The sequence below is a fragment of the Struthio camelus genome, chromosome 25 (genome assembly GCF_040807025.1).
Source record: "Struthio camelus isolate bStrCam1 chromosome 25, bStrCam1.hap1, whole genome shotgun sequence".
Classification (NCBI taxonomy): domain Eukaryota; kingdom Metazoa; phylum Chordata; class Aves; order Struthioniformes; family Struthionidae; genus Struthio; species Struthio camelus.
Genome location: NC_090966.1, coordinates 7,850,181 through 7,868,860, shown reverse-complemented (window position 1 = coordinate 7,868,860; position 18,680 = coordinate 7,850,181). Strand labels below are relative to the sequence as shown.

General features: G+C 48.4%; 4 protein-coding genes across 6 annotated transcripts; 2 read left to right on the top strand and 2 right to left on the bottom strand.

Annotated features, from left to right (window-relative positions):
* Nucleotides 1–1,427: 1,427 nt before the first annotated feature.
* Nucleotides 1,428–8,638, bottom strand: PSME3 (proteasome activator subunit 3). Of its 2 annotated transcripts, none has more exons than XM_068919022.1 (11): nucleotides 8,511–8,638; nucleotides 7,248–7,280; nucleotides 6,852–6,914; nucleotides 6,246–6,350; nucleotides 5,893–5,941; nucleotides 5,156–5,268; nucleotides 4,522–4,590; nucleotides 4,221–4,288; nucleotides 4,012–4,066; nucleotides 3,669–3,755; nucleotides 1,428–3,197 (listed from the first exon to the last, which is right to left on the bottom strand). In XM_068919022.1, exons 1-11 carry the CDS (start codon nucleotides 8,562–8,564, stop codon nucleotides 3,117–3,119), a joined length of 777 nt encoding a protein of 258 aa, XP_068775123.1. In that variant the 5' UTR covers nucleotides 8,565–8,638; the 3' UTR covers nucleotides 1,428–3,116. The 2 variants fall into 2 exon arrangements, with proteins under 2 accessions (XP_068775123.1, XP_068775124.1); XM_068919023.1 differs by lacking the exon at nucleotides 8,511–8,638 and adding an exon at nucleotides 7,759–8,091.
* On the top strand, nucleotides 8,111–13,755 carry BECN1 (beclin 1). The gene is made up of 11 exons (XM_068919018.1): nucleotides 8,111–8,291; nucleotides 8,365–8,432; nucleotides 8,518–8,576; nucleotides 9,123–9,213; nucleotides 9,511–9,647; nucleotides 10,177–10,371; nucleotides 10,598–10,744; nucleotides 11,234–11,383; nucleotides 11,470–11,530; nucleotides 12,018–12,160; nucleotides 12,482–13,755. Exons 1-11 carry the CDS (start codon nucleotides 8,165–8,167, stop codon nucleotides 12,648–12,650), a joined length of 1,347 nt encoding a protein of 448 aa, XP_068775119.1. The 5' UTR covers nucleotides 8,111–8,164; the 3' UTR covers nucleotides 12,651–13,755.
* Nucleotides 13,756–13,898: 143 nt separating this feature from the next.
* Nucleotides 13,899–17,399, bottom strand: CNTD1 (cyclin N-terminal domain containing 1). 2 transcript variants are annotated; one of them, XM_009689581.2, is made up of 7 exons: nucleotides 17,204–17,399; nucleotides 17,038–17,113; nucleotides 16,633–16,810; nucleotides 15,920–16,082; nucleotides 15,177–15,321; nucleotides 14,775–14,871; nucleotides 13,899–14,159 (listed from the first exon to the last, which is right to left on the bottom strand). In XM_009689581.2, the coding sequence occupies exons 1-7, from the start codon at nucleotides 17,373–17,375 to the stop codon at nucleotides 13,998–14,000; spliced, it is 993 nt and encodes a 330-aa protein (XP_009687876.2). In that variant the 5' UTR covers nucleotides 17,376–17,399; the 3' UTR covers nucleotides 13,899–13,997. The 2 variants fall into 2 exon arrangements, with proteins under 2 accessions (XP_009687876.2, XP_068775120.1); XM_068919019.1 differs by lacking the exon at nucleotides 13,899–14,159 and having other exon boundaries at nucleotides 14,339–14,871.
* Nucleotides 17,400–17,642: 243 nt separating this feature from the next.
* Nucleotides 17,643–18,680, top strand: COA3 (cytochrome c oxidase assembly factor 3). The gene is made up of 2 exons (XM_068919010.1): nucleotides 17,643–17,870; nucleotides 18,233–18,680. The coding sequence occupies exons 1-2, from the start codon at nucleotides 17,666–17,668 to the stop codon at nucleotides 18,337–18,339; spliced, it is 312 nt and encodes a 103-aa protein (XP_068775111.1). The 5' UTR covers nucleotides 17,643–17,665; the 3' UTR covers nucleotides 18,340–18,680.

Below are 18,680 nucleotides of genomic sequence, written 5' to 3'. Positions count from 1 at the left end.
TTAAAGCAGAATGCTGGAAACTGCTTGAACCTTATTCAGGCTGGCTGTGTTTCTGGCAGCATTTGTGCCTGCACACAACTGCTGTGCCTTTATTCTCCTCTCAAAAGGTTTAACAGTAACTGCACATAAGCTGAAATGCCTCAAGAATCTGAATTCAAGCTCTGATGGCATGTTGCCACTTCTGCTGGAGAGCAAAGCAGAAAAACACTGCACTGAGACTGAGGGGTGAGGATCACAGACAACAAACCCTTCCCTCTGTGGAAGGGCCCATGCTCCCTATCAGCACAACTGTCTTGGATGCTCCTTCTTTCCACCGAACTGCTGGCACAGGGCACCTGGGTATTTAATTTCTTCTGGCTGTGGTGAGGAGGTACCCCTCATGCTGCACCACATTGGGTCCTGTCAACAGCAACCCTCCCGAGCTCTGGCTCCAGCTGCTTTAGCCCCAAGGAACCCGTGTTTTCAGCTCTATTCCTGCCTTCCTACGAGCAGCTCGGACACCAGCAGGACTTTCCCATACCATAGGGAGCACCGTGCAGTAGACGGCCCTGCAGGACGCGTCTGTCCACAAGCTGCTGCTCCTGTTTCTCAGGAGTTGAAGATTCTAGGGCTGGATGAACACATTCAGGAACCCAGGGCTCAGCCTGGGCCAGGCAGTGCTCCCCAAGCTGGATCAAGGGCCCCACCTAGTGGCACCCAGGTCAGAAGGGGAGACGAAACTCCTCCCTCCACCCGGGTGCAGAGTTCTGCGTTTCCTAAGGAGCAGGCTCACAGAAGGGGCGTGGAAACCACCAGCTGGCAGACAGAGTGTTCAGGGAACAAGAGAGCCACTAGGCTAAACACTGGAGAGCAGGTTGTTGCAATCCAGGTTATGGTATAACAGACACAGAAGGAAGTGGAATGAAAACAAGGACATTCCTCTGGGTAGAGGTGAGGACAGCTTTGACCCAGGGGGATGACCCAGGCCTATATTTCCTTAGGCATCACATGCACAGAGGAACCTAGAGAGTAACAGACCATGTACTGAATATATGTACCAAGTGTGGCATTCAAGGTGCCTGCCCCAAGACGATACTGTAGACATCTGCTCAGCAGAGATGCAGCGGTAGCCACGGAGCAGGTTCCAGGCTCTCTTACAGAAGCATCATGCAAATCACATCTCTTTTAACTGAGATGACCTTAGTCCAACGCACTGGATTAGAGTGGGACAGATCACATCAAGCCTACAACCGTGGGCCTACCGTAAGGCCTGCTAAAGGAACAGAAACAACCTACAAAGCTGCACACAGCGATTTACAACACAGTCAAAAAGAGGAAGGAGGACAATGTAGCGAAGGAGCAACTGGACGTGAGAATGGCAGGACTAGAACAGACATTAACACTGCACAGCCTATCCAAGAGCTCAGTATCATACACAAGGGTCTAGCTTAAAAGAATTCAAAGTACCTTATTTTAATTTCTTGACATGGTAAAAGTTTACATACTTTCATCCGGCAAAGAGCTGAACAAATTAAAAGGAATCAGTACAAAGAAACACAAGGGGAATTGCTGCTCCCAGACAGCAGCTAGAACGCAGTTGGTTTGTTACTGAATATTTATTAGTGGGAAGACTAAGAGTTGACTTACTACAAACAACAACAGAAGAGTCTATAGAAAGGGCCAGGGGCCCTCCACACTCTGGGCAAATCCCTGGGAAACCAGCAAGAGACAACATGGCTCTTAGATGTGGAAGCAGAAGAAACAAAAACAAAGTAAAAAAAAAAAAAGGGGGGGGGAGAAAGTTCATTCCATTTGTCACTGTTGTTACAATGAAGTTAACACAACTATTAAGGCTACTGCACAATAAGAATATATGGGTGTAACAGCGAGACCCGGGAAACAGCAAGGTTCCAGAAACAAATGATTTAACATTCCCTGAATAAGGGACTTAAGTAGAAATACTATAAATAAGAAATTTTTGGAGCCTGCAGCGTTATGGGCCCATTTCCCACACACAAAAACTGACGCAACACAACCAGTCATTTCCAAGGGGGTTTGTAAATGGACCATGAAACGTTCCAGAGGCTTAGACGAGTCACCAGGCACAGAAGAGTGCCCTTTTGCAGGGGAAAGGCTACAAGGTTTGCAGTGATACCAGGTGGCTATTGGCCATCCTCACCTCAAAGGACCAGCTGTCACAGGTGGCCTGCTCTGCCCAGACAGCAGGAAGCACTGCCAGGAGACAGTGGGTCACAGTGACCATGTGTGGAGACTATCAGGACTTTAGTATCAGACCTCTGGCCCCTCCCCTCTCTCCACCTAGGCAAAAACATCTCACGCTGAAGGGGCCCTAGGGAACACGTGAAGTAATGTTGGTTTTACCCAAGAAAGTGGCTCTAGTCAAGTGGCAAACAGGAGCAGAAGCCACCTGAGCTCACGACCAGCCAGTACAGCAACCAGCCCTAGTTGAAAGCACCACCTTGCACTCTGCACTGACTTAGCTAGAATTCACAAGGTGGGGACAGATGGGGCAGGCTCTACTGAGTAAGAAAAGAGCCAGAAAAAGAGTGAAGACCTCTCAGTGGCACCGCAGCATGACTGCTGCCATCAACCCAGAAGGGGCGGGTTCCCCCGTCTTTACAACTGGTCAACGCAGAGCGTCGGCAGAGGGATTGGCTAGAGACAGCACTGAAAAGAGCTGGCTTCTCAGCCACTGCACCACCACCTGGGCTTGGTCTCATGCTGCGGACTGTCTGCCCCATTCCCAGAGACACCCATGAAGCCTCCAGCCAAAAGATGGGACAGGACAAGGGCTTGGTCTCTAGCGTAGTTCCTACACAGGTAGGAAGAAAGGCATGAAGGAATGTTCCTGCCTGGCTGGTGCTCTCGCTCTGTGGTAGCCTCTAGGGCATCCCAAAGCAGCAAGGCCTTCTCATTACCAGTTACTAGAGGGAGGGAGAGCGAGCTCCTGAGACCTGAACAAAACCAATCACAGAACTAGGTGAGAATTTCTTTAGAGTTTAACTAAGAACGCGATACTATTTCCAGCCAGTTTCCCATCTCGATAGTCACGTAACAAACCAAGGCAATGACGGTCTTTAGTTGACTGAACAGTTCTCAAGTTCAAACGTTGACACTTAATAGAGAGTCTCAGCATTGCTGCTCCGAGGCCTCTTGATCTTCTCAATGTTTTTAAGGATCATGTCATGCAAAGTGACCTGCAAAAAGGGAGAAAAGAACTCAGACAAGAAGGGTAAAGTTACTCAGTGTTTGGCTTTCACAATAAGCACTGGTCAAAACAGCAATACAGGTCACCTTCACACTACACTCAGCCTCTGCCTGCAATCACATATCCAGTTAAAATAATGGCTTATTTCAGCAAGACTTTACAGAAGCCACTGCACGTAACACCAGAAAGAGAGAACTTCTTTGCTGAGCCTAGGAATGGCTCAATACCACCTGAAGAGTTTGGGATCACAAGCTCCCATCAAAGTGCAGTGAGTACTCTACAGTGGACTGCTGTCAACACAGCTGGGAACACCTGTCTCTCTGGAAGATGGTGGAGAGGCAATACACCATTAGGTCTTCTTGTCAGAGCAAAAGCAGACCAGGGGAGTAGACAGGCTTCTTGCCAGGGCTAGGTGTAGTTGCAGGGAAAGGGGAGAGCAGCAATTCCATTTCTCACTTACATATTGATTCCTCAGCTCTGAAATGATCAGACGCAGACTAATGTACTCCTTCTCATCGATCTCTGTCACTGTGCGGCGGTAGTCCTCCTAGAGAGAGCAGAGGTACAGCTGAGTGGCCTGAGCCCAGCTGTGCCTCCTATGCATCAAGAGAAGTTGGTACAACTTTTGTAAAAGAATTCCCCCTTCAGCTTGCTCTCTAACATAGGTGTCCAGCATGCCTGCATGGTCCCCCCTTCTCCCACAGGGGCCCCAAAGCTCAGAAAGGACAGTGATGAAGAAGCCCAAAGAGTCCCAAAAAGCAGCAGCACATGACATGTAAGGCTCCATTTCCCTGTTTACTTACCACATGAGGGTACTTAGCTATTTTGGAAACCAACTTTGCTCTTGTGATGTAGTATCTGGTAGAAAAAGGGAGAGAGTGAAGGTCAGATAAATAACAGCAAGATTTCTTTCTGGCCCACCCTGCCCTAGAAAAAGCTAAGGGACCTTACCCAAGCAGGTTACTTTTCCCCCAAGAGGGCCCTACAAAGGGCTCTGCTCTTCCACACCTACCTAGAAATCTGGTCCAGGTAGGACGCAGCCTCGCTCTCCACAGTCCGAAGCTCAGCCACTGTCTCCTCCTGTAAAGCAGCCAAGGGGGCCATTAGCTTCACGAGACTGCAGCTGGCCTTCGCAACTCTAAGAGTGACACTTCTTGGCAATGCCATTTCAAGCTCAGATTTGGGTTTTAAAACCTAAACTAGTCCCATAACTGCAGCCCCTGGATACAATCAAGTAAAAAGATTCAGAAGAAACCGAGAGATCCATGTTTCTGGAACGCAGTTCTCTCCCACAGCATGGCATGGAGCCTTACCTGAATAGAAACACCAAAGTTGTTTCCGTCTTCTATCCTGGGGATGAGAAGTTGCACCCACATTTTGACCTGTGGTGGGGGGAAAAAATAAACCATCACAACCCTGATCAGGGCTAAGATGTTCAGAGGAGGCTGTCTTACAAGTGTTACGAAAAGCCCCCTAAAATCCTGTCTTTGCCATGTAGCTCAGGATAAACTCCCACAGGTCCTTCTCACTTCCACAACATTGAGTAGATTCTGTCTCCCACATGGCTGGGGATCCACAGCAGAAGTACAGCCTCCCATAGGAAGCTCTCTCTTGAGCACACCAAAAAAAAAAAAACTCTTAGCAGGTGCCTGGGATTCTGTGCAAAATGAGGGTGATGAAAGGCCTCAAGGAAAGAGCCTGCATAACAGGTATCTTCCTCCTTCATGAGCTGAACTACAGAGCCCCCTGAAGGCTCACGACAACATCACTTCCTTCCATCTACCTCCCCAGCCACGTTTAGAAACTAATACAAACCCTGCCTTCCCTCATTTTACAGAATGTAGATAGATCTGTTCCTTCCACTTGGAGAAGCTTTGCCTCTCTAGGAGCAAAAGTATCCTACTGCCTCCACTTGCCCCAGCACTGAGGACTGCAGCTCACACCCACCGTATTACACTTCTCAATAAGCAGCCTGATCTCTGGTTTCACTTTCTCAATGATGTCCACCAGCTGCTGGTTGCTCTTCAGCATCCCATTGGGCATCACAAACACTTTGGTACCTAGCAGCAGAGGAGATAAATACCTTGCTTCAGCAACATATAGGAACAGCTGTACCAGTAGATCAGACCAAAGGTGCATCTGAGCATCTTATCTCCCACAAAGGCTAGTAGCACACACTGAGCTAGGCTACAGCTAACCTGCAGGGAAGGGGAAATTTAGCATGGGACCACAGTCACTACCGCAAAGGAAGGAAAAGACAAAACTGAGACAAGAACTAAAGATCTCTAGGCTGCTGAAGCTTGGCACAAAGGCTTTCCCTGACACACATATAAGAGGTGCTTCTCTCACTTAATCTGTCCAGAGCCTGGGACCTTCCTTCAGACAAGGAGGGTTTTCAATACAAATCCACATGGAGACCAGCTGCCTCTGTCAGCATGCCAAGCTCAAGCAAATCTAGTTAGGAGCAGAATTTGGACTTCTCTGATAGACATAAGAGCTGGAATGGGACTCCTTCGCAACAGGACACCCATAGCTCAAGCTCCGAGAGGTTCCATGGGCAGCTCTGCATGGGCAGCAGCTGCTGTCAGGATAGGGTGAGTGGGGTTCACATGATTTCACACCCCTAACATAAGGCATACTGGCTCAGTGGGCAGGCAGCAGCACAGAGACTTGGGGACTCTTACCCTGAAAGGTCTCTTCACGGTCTTCCAGCTTCCTCTTTTTCATATTTGGCTAAAATATACAAAATGTTTTACTCACAAACTAGTCGTAACCTAGAACAGCGTTGCAAAGGAAACAAGGAAAATTTTAGAGCCTTTGCTATGCTCCTGGTTTCTAAGCATCCTTCTTTAAAAACAAAGGAGGACTGCAAAGTACAGCGTTGCCCCCAGCAGGCTTCTCAGGCTCTCGAGACCAATTCCTAAAAGCCTTTGGGAGAGCCGTAGCCTGTTAATGAAAACGTCCTAACCAAACACACAACAAATCATGCAGTTTTAATTAACAGAAGCAGGGATCGTAGCCAAGAGAGTAACCTTACCCCATCCAGGCCATCATGGCTGTTCGTGAGAAGAATTGGGTCAGGCACTGGGAGGTTCATGTCCGAATGGATCTGAGTGAGATCATGAATATTCAGGATAGGCTCCTGGAAAATAACGCAGATTTGTTACTTAATTACGAGCTAACGTCATGCTGAACACAACTGGAAGACAAAAGATACAGACCTCCCACTTACCCATCCACAAAAGAAGGAAGAATGAAAAAACATCTAGCAGCAGGATTGTGGCATGTCCCCCCTCCCCCCAAGAACAGAATGCCAACTCTAGATTATGATCAAAGCTATCGTCTCTCTCCAACACTGGACATGATAGAATCCCTGTGATATCACAGCATCAAGAAGGATGGTCTGCAGTTGCTGAATGCATAAGTGTGCTGACCCTACAAAGAAAACTGAAAAAGGCATCAGTCCTCTACAGCTAACAGCGCTCATATGCCTCCAAGCAACTCTGAGACAACACTTATCTCTTTTGTAGTAAGGCGAAGCACACAAGGAAAGTAAGAATAAAATTCCTTGTCCCTCACCAGGTCACCTTCCAACACATAGCTTGAAAATGAAAAAGGATACAGATGACAACATGTATCTTACCTTAAGGAATCCATCAAGTTCTAATAGCTTCTTTGGGAAAAAATTTGCCACCAAATCTTCAGCCTGAGAGAGAAAGAACAGATCACGATTTGAAACAGTGCCTGAGATTTCCCACTAGCAGATACGGACATTAGGGAAATTGACTGCCCAAAGACAAGAGACAGCAGAGAATACAGGTGTCTCTCGCTAGCAACCTTCAAGCAAAGGCACAGTGCAAAGATGCCAAGACAGTTAAGTGAGGCTATGTAGCTTCACTTCAGTCAGTGACCAAAGACCTGAGCACTGATAAGTTTATACAACAAGATCAGATCACAGCAGAGCCTGTCAGAAAGATAGGGCCAAACAGCCTCTTCTCTGACCCGTTATGTTGTGGGGCAATGGCAGAGTGATACTCACCTCACTTGTGATCCGTTCTCTGAAGGAGTCAACCTGCGGGGGGGGGGGGAAAAAAGCAGTTTGGTCACTCTCAAACAGCAGGGCTCGATACAGGGCAAGGGCTGCATCCCACAGCCACGAAATTCACCTAGAGACAGAACTGAGCTCCTGAACCCAGGATCGCTCCAGGCACACTCCTCATCCCATACGCAAAGCTCAAGACCAGGAGCACCCTACAGTCAGCGAGCAGTAGCGGCCAGGAAGAGCTAAAAGGCGCGGAGGGTGCAGGCGAGGCCTAAAGGCCTACCCGGCCGCCTCAGGCGCGGCGGAAAACGGCGCAGAACGGGGGGAAGACGCGAGAACCAACGGCTGCACCGCCCTGCCGGCGGCAGGCGAAGCCCAGCCGCGGCCCCGGCGGCCGCCGAGGGGCTCCCCGCGCCGGGGAGCGCGGCCGCCTCCCGGGCGGCCCGCGCCGCCGCCCCGCAGGTAGGCCCGGCGCCGGGCGGGCCCGGCGGGGCGGGGGCGGGCTCACCTTGAGCTTCACCTCCGGGTCCACCTTGAGCAGCGAGGCCATGGCGGCGGGGGGGGGGGAGGGCGGCGGGCGGGCGCTCGGGTTCGCTCTGGCGCGGGGCCGCACTGCCGTGCCGCCTGCCCCACCGCCGGCTTCGCCGCCACCGGAACTGACCTCACAAAGTGCCCCCACCAATGCGCGCGCCCGTCCGCCGTCCACGTGACTGCCGGCGCCGCCGCGCAGGCGCCGTGCGCCCCCGCGGGTCCTCGCCGCTCACACCTCGCTCAGGGCAGCGAGGGAAAATGGCCGCCGCCGTACGCCCCTGCCAGGACCGCGCTTCCGCGGGCAGCGTGCGTCACATCCGGCGCGCGGCCGGAAGCGGCGCGGAGCCGAGAGGCGGCGGCGGCGGCGGCACGGGCCGGCAGGCATGGAGGGGGGCCGCCCGCCCGCCTGCACCGCGCAGGTCAGCTTCGTGTGCCAGCGCTGCAGCCAGCCGCTCAAGCTCGACACCTCCTTCAAGATCCTCGACCGCGTCACCATCCAGGAGCTGACGGGTAACGGGCCGCCGGGGCGGGAGGGGGGCAGCCCGGGCCGCCCCGCCCCGCGGTAACGCTCCTGTCCCCGCAGCCCCGCTGCTGAGCACCGCTCCTGCCAGGCCCGGGGAGGCGCACGAGGAGGAGGGCGCCCTGACGGAGGTAAGGCGGGGGCCGGCCCGGCGGGAAGCCGCCGCGGGGGTGGGGGGGGCCTGTCGCTGACGGTGCTGCGTTCCTCACCTCGCAGGAGGCCTTCACCGAGCACCGGCAGGATGGCGTGTCCAGGAGGTTCATCCCTCCCGCCAGGTACGGCTGCGGGCTTCTCCTCCGTCTCGCGTTTGCAGTCAGCCTAACGACTGATGCAGCTCCCTTGCGCCGGTAGAGTCTCCAAGTAGCAAAGTACCTGCGGCTTCCTTGAGACGCCTCCTGAGCCAGCTGTGCCGGCACAGCTGTGCTTTGGCGTGCAACGGTTCAGGAACTGCCAGACGAAAAGATCCTCCCGTAAAGGTTGCACCTTGTGGGAAAGCAGCACTGATAATTGTCGTATTTAACGTATTAGCTTTACGTGGGCCTCGTTGGGACTTTCGTTAAGGCATCCCTGGTTTTTTTAGGCTCTTGAAGGTACAGCGAAGCGAGGAGTGCCTGAATGCATACAAATTCATAGTATTTAGGACATTGCTTAGTAGTTGTCATAGCTCTTTTTTGAAATGTGGTCTCCCCTTGACCTTTCTGCAAGTACCTTTGGTGCGTTCTCCTTTTCTGATTCTTGAACTAGTCTCAGATTTCAGTCAAGTAGTATAGCTGGCTCTCCTAAACCCTTGGCACTCAATTATTCTCAATATCCTTTTGAAGAATGATGTCAACAGAAAGCGCCAACAGCTTCACTCTGATTGGAGAGGCATCTGATGGCGGCACAATGGAAAACCTCAGCAGGAGACTGAAGGCAAGTTTTACGTGAGCTGGTAAATAAACATACGTCTGATTATAACGTCAGTTTTCCTCCGTGCCCTGCCAGATGAAACTGCAAAAAGCTTCTCATACCGTTAGCCTTCAAGTATTTGTGTTTAGTTCAAACTCGAATATTTGTGAATAGTTAAGCAAGCGCAGACTGGCTTATTTTAATCATACTTTGGCCTGCAAACAATACTTTGTCAATTGAAGAGGTACAAGCCCGTCTGTTGAAAAGTAACCCCCAGCTACCTCTACGTTCCCTTGAACTAACAGTGAACTTCTTCTCTAGGTTACCGGTGACCTCTTTGACATTATGTCTGGGCAGACAGATGTGGATCACCCTCTGTGTGAGGAATGCACAGATACTCTGCTAGACCAATTGGACACACAGCTTAATATCACAGAGAACGAATGCCAAAACTACAAGTGAGTGATTCAGAGATGATCTGAGACTGAGGTGCTTCAGTTTGAAAGCTAGAGAAAGAACACTGATTTGATGATAGATTTCATTGTTAATAAATTTAGCACTTGATTCTGTTTTTGTCTGAACGAGATGGAAAACTTATTTTTGGAGTATCCTCTGATAAACAGCTTCTCGAACTGAAGTCTGTGACCCCATCAGAGGGGTTGATGCCACCTGCCCAAGGTGTCTGTGTGGCAGCACTTACACTGTGATTTAAGTGCTTCACAGATGCAGTTATTCACAGGCAGTAACAGATCCTGCATCGCCGCCATCTTGCTCTACTGTTCTCCTGTTTCTGCATTCCTGACTCAGGACACAAGATTAAAGTAGAGAGCTTGGGATTAATGAGGGGTCCACCTTAGGTACACACAAGCTCAGATTTCTTGTTTATACTTCCGCTTACGTGCACAGCCTGTCACCGAACTGGGGACTGTTGGCAAAGAGGGTTTTCCAGGGCTTCCTCTCTGGTAATGATGTAACCGTCTCCTTTAGGAGATGTCTGGAGATACTGGAACAAATGAATGAGGATGATAAGGAGAAACTGCAAACAGAACTGAAAGAGCTTGCACTGGAGGAAGAGCAACTGATTCAGGAGCTAGAAGACATTGAGAAGAACCGCAAGATAGTGGCTGAAGACTTCGCGAGAGTCAGGGCAGAGGCAGAGAGACTGGAGCAGGAAGAAGCTCAGTGAGTCTGAACTACAACTGCCGTTTATGGCAGTAATTATAATCTCATTCATCTGCGTGTTACCTATAATGTGGAGACACCTGTAAATGATGTCCAGATGCAAGTGTCCCTTCTTTGCAAAAACTGAAGTTGGCTAGACCAGAAAACCTAATGTAGAACATGAGCAATCACTTCTCTTCCTAAGAAGAGAGCCTTCAAGCACTTCTTGTCTTGTTTTCACTTGAAGGTATCAGAAAGAATACTGTGAATTCAAGAGGCAACAACTGGAGCTAGATGATGAACTGAAAAGCGTGGACAACCAAATGCGCTATGCCCAGATGCAACTGGATAAACTGAAGAAAACCAACGTGTTCAATGCAACCTTCCACATCTGGTAATGTAGACACTCTAATATTGTTTCAGCATGCTAAGAATCTGCAAGATAGGACTGTTTAAAATAACAGCGTGTTTGACAGTCAAGTCTTAGCCCACAACGAAGCACTGATCACGTCTCCCCATGGTTCCAGCTGAGACAGGTTTTCTGTACTGTGCTCTGCATTGCAGGCAAACAGCAGATATGCCCAAGTAGACTGTTAAATGGCTCTTAGACTAACCAAGTTAACTAAAGTCTAGTGTGTTAGCCAACTAACGTCAAGCTTTATGGAGCGTGACAGCTCAGTTGTTGTTTTTAATGAACTCCTGCACAAAAACCAGAACAATTGGTTTGCAGTTATACATGCTTTTTAACCAGGGGCCCCAAGTCCTCATTTTGTTTGGTTATGAAATGAACACTAATAACTCTTAGTTTGTGGCCTCTACTTGGTTAGCATGCTAAAAGCTGTTCCTGCTCCAATGAGCTTATTTATAATTCCTCTTATCACAGGCACAGTGGTCAGTTTGGCACAATAAATAACTTCAGGCTTGGCCGGCTCCCCAGTGTTCCTGTAGAATGGAATGAGATCAATGCAGCCTGGGGGCAGACTGTGCTGCTGCTACATGCCCTTGCTAACAAAATGGGCCTGAAGTTTCAAAGGTATATGCAGTATAACATACATTTCTCTTATGAGCTAGATAAAAACCATTTAGACTCATTTGCCTCCGAATCATGTCTCCTTTCAGATACCGCCTTGTACCCTATGGTAACCATTCATACTTAGAGTCTCTCACAGACAAGTCAAAGGTAAGAAATCCTGCAATTCAAAAGCCAAAGGAAATCGACCTTGAATGCTACAGATCCCTGGCCATACTAAATGGGGCAGAAAACCAGGACTTTGCTCCTAAGAGTACATCTTCGTGAATCTATGGCAGGGAAGAACTACCTGCCTTGATTTCTCTGACACTGATTGTATCTCATTCTGTCTTTCTCTGGGGTACAGTTCAAAAGGCCTGGCCTTTCTAATACTACTGGTTGGCAGAATGAGTAGCTTGATGTGGGATATAACGTGATTTGGTAAGATTCTCCTGATTAGGAGCCCAAGTCTTATCCTGCATAATCACCAGCAATCATGTAACAGGCCCTTACCACAAAAGAAACTATTCTTACAACAAGCCACCAACCATTTTTAAGCATCTGATGACAAATTTAAGGCTTTCACAAAAAGAATAAAGATCTGCAGTGATATCCAAAATGGAATGTTTGGGGTATTTGAAACAAATCTCTTCTCCAGGAGCTCCCCTTGTACTGTTCTGGAGGCTTAAGGTTTTTCTGGGACAACAAATTTGATCATGCAATGGTGGCTTTCCTGGACTGTGTGCAGCAATTTAAAGAGGAAGTAGAAAAAGGTGAAACTCGATTCTGTTTGCCTTACAGGTGAGTGTTGCTTCATAACATGTCAAATTAACACCTCATGCAGTGCTGTCTCATGCAATGCTGCTAGCTGGTCTCTGGACCAATCTACAGCACTGCTTGCTGTTTCAGTCCTGGTGTTATGGTGTGCAGGATGAAGTTACGTTTGCTCTGAATTTATTTGAGAGTTAAAGCTAGTTCCTCACATGAAAGTCTAAGTCTTGCTAGTCTTACAAACAAAGTATTCTTACGCAAGATAGTATGTCAGGTTTAAAAGTACAGTACTTAACATCACGATGACTGCTTGCAATAGTAATGTGCTAATAAACTTTGTGTGTGATACAGGATGGACGTGGAGAAGGGAAAAATTGAAGATACAGGTGGCAGTGGTGGCTCTTACTCTATTAAAACACAATTTAACTCTGAGGAGCAATGGACAAAAGCACTAAAATTCATGTTAACTAACCTGAAGTGGGGTCTTGCCTGGGTCTCATCCCAATTCTATAACAAGTAACTGTGTAAAGAACTTGTCCAGATGGCTGTAGAGTATCTGCATTTTGTTGGAGAAAGTCAAATTAAGTTGTCTCTTAATATTAACCAGTACAATAGGTTTACAATACCAAAAATCCACAAGACACTTTATTTAAGATACCATTATTACAAGTAGTATATAGAAAAGCAATATGTAAAGTTATATCACTGAGCTGAACAGAATAAAAATTTCAGCTATTAAATAGATGAAACTGGTATTTGGGGGTGTTTATATATATATATATATATATATATAGTATTTGTATATAAGTTATTGTTATACTCTAAAACACCAGTGAGTTTGATATTACTGTGTTACAACTTAGCAGAACAGGCAAGTTAGGGAAGTGAAATGCTACCAAAGCAGGGAATAACGTGGAAGAGTTCATGGAAGCTTTGCCCGGTTATTAAAGGCCAACTACAATTCAAAATAAAATATTTTCTAAAGTAATATCTGAGCACTTAACATTGTGCCACTGAACTTTACCAGGGTTTGATACTGTACACCATTAGCTATGATGATATTAACTATTTGTAATACTTTCTGCAGTTCTTGCAAGGAGGTGCACTGAGTAACACCATAATAAAACACTATTCTTCATAAAGGGTGCTTTCGTCTAGCATATGTGAGTCACAGCATAAACGTCCTTTGGAACCGTCAGTGGACACACTGAATAGGTATCTGCCTCCACGACAGTTACATCAGGCTTTAAAAGATAGGTGGAAGTCTGTTCTTTACACAACATTGGTCAACTCGCTGGCTTTCTTAGGCTAAGAACAAAAAACCTTTTGAGCACTAGGGAAGAGGGAGCACGGTAACAAGCAACATGGCTGCAGCAAGCTGCCTGAGGCAATAACTAGTTTTTAAGATAGCAGCGAATGCAGAAAGAAAGCATGGCCTTGTTTGTAATGATTGAGGGCTCGGGAGTTTCTTCTAGCAATACTAATTACCAAGCAAATTACCATTCACATCAATGCCTTTTCAAAGCAAGACTCTCATGCAGTTTTCTGTTTCTTCAAAGGAAACTTATATTCATAACTTAGAAGATGTAGCTCTTACAATAAAGTTTCTGGTGCTGAAAGAGGTATTTCTAAGTACTACTTTGTTTCTGTGTCCCTCCCTCCACAGCATTGGTGCACAGCCTGCAAGAATGAGCTTTTCTAATTAAAATACAGCATTTGCAATGTTAGAAAACACCTGGTATTCAAAAACAAAAGTAAAACCAAATTTCTTTGGGTTTCCTGTGCGGTACCACAATAGATGGACTATTACCAGCGTTACAGAAGTCTGTTACTGATATGCTAGGGAATAGCTACAGAAGATATAATTCTACTTAAGAGGTATAATTCTGTCCTCTGGAGCTCCTGTTCCACTGTTCCTATAGTGCTGCTTTGGAGTGGTACTGCCAATGATGTGTTTCAGTACTGCATAAGAAAATTCTAAGATACTTTGTGAACTAATGCCAGTGATACAGTTTAAATGCTCCACAACCTTTAAAAAAAAAAAAAAAAAAAAAAAGATACTTATTTGCAGTGCCTAAGTGACATGAATTTACAGAACTACTGCTTAATCCCCAAAATCTAACTATAATAATAGCGCTCCATGGGCATATACCAGTGGATCTTCACTAAAAGTTAAAACCTCTTTGTATGTTGTAGGAAGAGCAGTAATAGGGTTTAAAAAAAAAACAAAAAAAAAAACAAAAAAAAAAACATTGTTTCCACCAAAGTAGTAAAGTGAAAGAGCTACTATATGTAATAGCTGCTTATCACAGTATTCAGTAGCAGTTTGGGCAGAAAGCTAGGATTGCTTCTCCAGTTGTCAGTGAAACTATCTCTGTGTGGGTTTGTTCAAGCTGTAAAGGAGCTGAAGCGTGAGGATAATCTGACATTGTAGGGCAAGCGTGTGCCTGCCTGCTGAACTGCCTGTATGCCCTAATAACCCTCTTAAAAAAGGACACGCACTTCTTAATAAACTGAAAGATGTCACTTCCTTCAGGTTACTCCTAGTACAGTCTGTCTCCTTGCTGTGCTTAAACAATAAAATATAAACAATCTTTATGTTTTTTTTCCCATGTAGAGCTAATTTGTTTAGAAATGACTGTACCTGATTCCAGTGCTTGGGGTTTAATATGAAAGCACTTGTGCTGATGATTCCAACTGCCAAGAGCATGAAATCTTCCTTGACTGTCAAAAACTTTGCTCTGCACATGTAAAAGTGTTTTCTGGTGTAAAATCATGCTATAGTTCAAAAACAGCTACTTCTGTAATCTTTATATAGCCTGCGTTTTTAAAATGAAGTTAAAAAAACTTCCCTAGCTTGCCTCTAAAGCACGTGTGGTGAAGCGCTTTCATTTGAACTGGTATAAACAATAAACAATGCTGAAATCCTCAAAATTTTTTTTTAAAAAGCCAAAAATGGTATGAGCATTATGCTACTGTTTCTTAACTTTTTTATAATTTTAATTTCAAATACTTATTTTACTCAATAGTCATGTAAGCTACTTACATCTGTAGTTTGCTTGGCGTTGAATTTTCAATAGCAATCTTCAACAAAGTGTCATAGATGGCATCTCTTGCAAGATAGGAGAAGTCTAATAGGTGCATACACATCTCATGCAGTGGTTTTGCAGGAAGTAAGCAGCCATTATGCCCTAGTGTAAAGATCAAGTATAGTCAACCATATATTTTGAGTCAAAAAACTAATAGACAGAAGCATTAGTCATTGCAAGAAAGGCATGAAGACCTTTGGTGACAACGGCTCTTTGTTTCTCAATGTCATATAGGCAGTCTAATTTCATAGGCCCTCTCAATCTCAGTTTAATTTCACTCAGTCATTCTGAAATTCAGGTTGTCAGGGCAAGAAAACTCTCAAGTCAGTTTGGAAAAAAGGAACTTTGCATTAGGGTTTTGTTTTTTTTAACATTTTACTGAACGGGTCAAGACTAGCTGCCCAACAATATCCTGCAGATTCTAATTGCTGAACTCTGCAATTATGTAAATTTTCCCCACTTGACCATTAGGGGCATTAGGCCTAAGGACAAAGTTCTCATCTGAAAAAGAAATGCTCAGAAGTAAACTTAAAGTCCTAATTGTGAAGACTATAATGAAGTCCTGAACTATCAGAGAAGTTTTACTGTACCTTCACAGTGTGTAAAAATATGAAATATAAGGCATTTGTTTCAGATTAGTAATAGCTCTATTGCTCTTTTTAAAACTTTCTCTACCATTCTCTCCTATTAATACTCTTACCTAAAACCTCTAGAAGCAATTCAACATAAGCCAAAGGAGTTGACACATTGATCTGGAAGTGCAGAGCTTTCAAAATTGCAAGTTCTGACTCAAGCAATTCCTGTTTAGTGTATGAGTATTTTAAGGACTGCAGAAATTTTAAAGCTGTATCACTGTTAACTATCTGGAAAGGAAAAAGCCAAGTTATTTTCTATATCAGGATATACAATAAGTGACTTGTTGAGAACAAAATATTTTCCTACCTTCTCCTTGTTGAATTAAAGCACAAACCAATGCAATGATAATGCTTCCCGTTTTATGTACGGATAAACTTAGCTGAGTAACTTGTCTTTTAAGCTGCCATGAGAAGTCCAGCTTGGAAATCCATTCCTGTATAAGTTTTCTGTATTTCACAAGTTTCCCCCAGACAGGTCTAAACCCTTTGTAGCTATAGTATTCTCCACAACTGTCAACGGAGACTTTCAGCTGCCCAAATTCCCCCCTCCCCCTTGCCCAATGACTGGGAATATTTTCTGACAAATAGTTACTCGAGGAGTGACAATGAACCTGCCCTAAATGGAAGCAGCTTAGGTTCCCATTCCAATATCTTTTCAATTTCAATATTGTTATTATTCTTTCAGAAAGGAAAGCTACAGAGAGATCACAAACGTTATACATGAACAACATATACACTGCTAAAATAATTCCTACAGTTAAATGTTTAGCTGACTTACGTTGTAGTGTAAGGAAAGTTTGCTTGCAAGTTGAATACATGACACAAGTCGCAGGACAAATGTATCATATATCTGATCTTTCAGAGAGCTCCAGCCTTTGCCTTGTTCTTCTTGTTCACTACTTTTTCTGCCCTCTCTGGAGGGCTTACAAATTTGTTCTACTTGCTTAATCATAAACCTGCAAAGAACACAGTTGCTTAGAAAACAGTTCTGTTCTGCTAAGAAAAAGGAAGAAAAGCCAGTTCTACAAGTACTCAGCATATACATATAACAATTAAGTGAGAGAAAAGACAAAACTTCAGATACAAAAAAAAAACCCTACATCATTTAAATGAGCGGTACAGAGCAAGCACGACCTAAGCACATCAGAGAGATGAGAAGCATGCGTCACCTTCAGGACGTTACCTTTCAAGTATCTCTACTGCCTGATACCTTGCCGACTGGTCCAAGTGCCATTTTTCAGACAAGAGAAATATAAACTCTGCAAAAAAAACGCAAGGAACAGTCATGACTAGAGGAAGCCAACGCAGCAGAGCTGCCGGTTTCAGGAGTCTCCGAGGAGGAGCCTCACCCACTATCTGCACCTCCTTGAAGCGGCCGGCCTGGCCCGAGAGCTCGCCCAGGTACCGCTCGTTCTCCGTAGCTAAACGGATCAACGTCTCCTCGATGACCTCGGGGGCCACCTCGCCGAAGAGGGGCTCCGAGGCGCGGAACCTGGGCGCCGCCCGCGCCGGCGACCCCATGCGCGCCTGGCGGGCGGCGGCGGCGGCGGCTCCGGCTCCGGCCGGCCCAGACCGGTTCGGGGCGGCCCGCCCCGCCTCGGCGCCCGCCGGGTCACGGGGTCCCCGCCCGCCAATCGGGGCGCGCCTCTCCTCGCGCTCGGCCACGCGCTCGGCCTCGCCCTGGCCCTCGCCGGCCGCGCGGCGCGCCCTGCGTCACGTGCTCCCGCCGGATTGGCCAGCCGCGCGCCTCCCTCCCTGGCCCGGCGCCGGAAGTGACGCCTCGGGCCCTGCGGAAGCGGCGGCGGGGCGAGATGGCGGCGCGGCGCGGGGAGGCGGCGGCGGAGGCGGCGGTGGCGCGGCGCATCGACCCGGCGCGGGAGCCGGGGCTCAGCCCCGAGCAGCGCCGCCTCATGGCGGAGGTGGAGCGCGCCCAGCGCCAGCGCGCCCTGCAGCGGCGGCTCCGCGGCCGCAACGCGCTCCTGGGCATCGGCATCGGCGCCGTGGTGCTGGGCATCTGTATCCTGCCGGGGGGTGCCGGGCCGGGCCGGGCCGGGGGGTGCCGGGGGGGATCCCGGGGCCGAGGGTCCGGGGCCGGGCCGGGGGGTGCCGGGGCCGGGGGGGATCCCGGGGCCGAGGGTCCGGGGCTGGGCCGGGGGGTCCCGGGACCGGGGGGTACCGGGGCCGGGGGTCCGGGGCCGGGCCGGGGGGTGCCGGGGCCGGGGGGGATCCCGGGGCCGAGGGTCTGGGGCTGGGCCGGGGGGTGCCGGGGCCGGGGGGGATCCCGGGGCCGAGGGTCTGGGGCTGGGCCGGGGCGTCCCGGGACCGGGGGGCCAGGGCCGGGGCCGGGCTGTCCCCGCTGTTTTCCTCAGCGCCCGCAGACGGCTACACCTTCTACTCGGTGTCGCAGGAGCGGTTCCTGGACGAGCTGGAGCAGGAGGCGGAGACGGCGCGGGCCTGGGCGCAGGGCAAGAGCCCGGCGAGCTGAGCACAGCAGGCCCAGCCCAGCCTCCGTGCCCAGCAAACCCCCGAGCGGCCCCCGGGCCTCGAGCGTTGGCGGCTGCGCAGCGGGAACCGCCTGGCCCAGAGCGCGGGTCCATCCCCCTCGGGGGCTCCCCGAGGCGGGGGCCCTGCCCCCCACGCGAGGAAGGCCAGTGAAACGCCGCACCGGGGGCACCCCTGCAGGCAGGGTTTCCTCCCCTGCTGGCAGCCGCCTTTTCTCCTGAAGGATGTACAGGGTCCTGGCTCAGCTTGCCAAGGACAAGCTCCCGGCAAGGGCAGGGGTGCCCCAGGTGCCTGTCACTTTCCACAATAAATAACTTGTTGGGA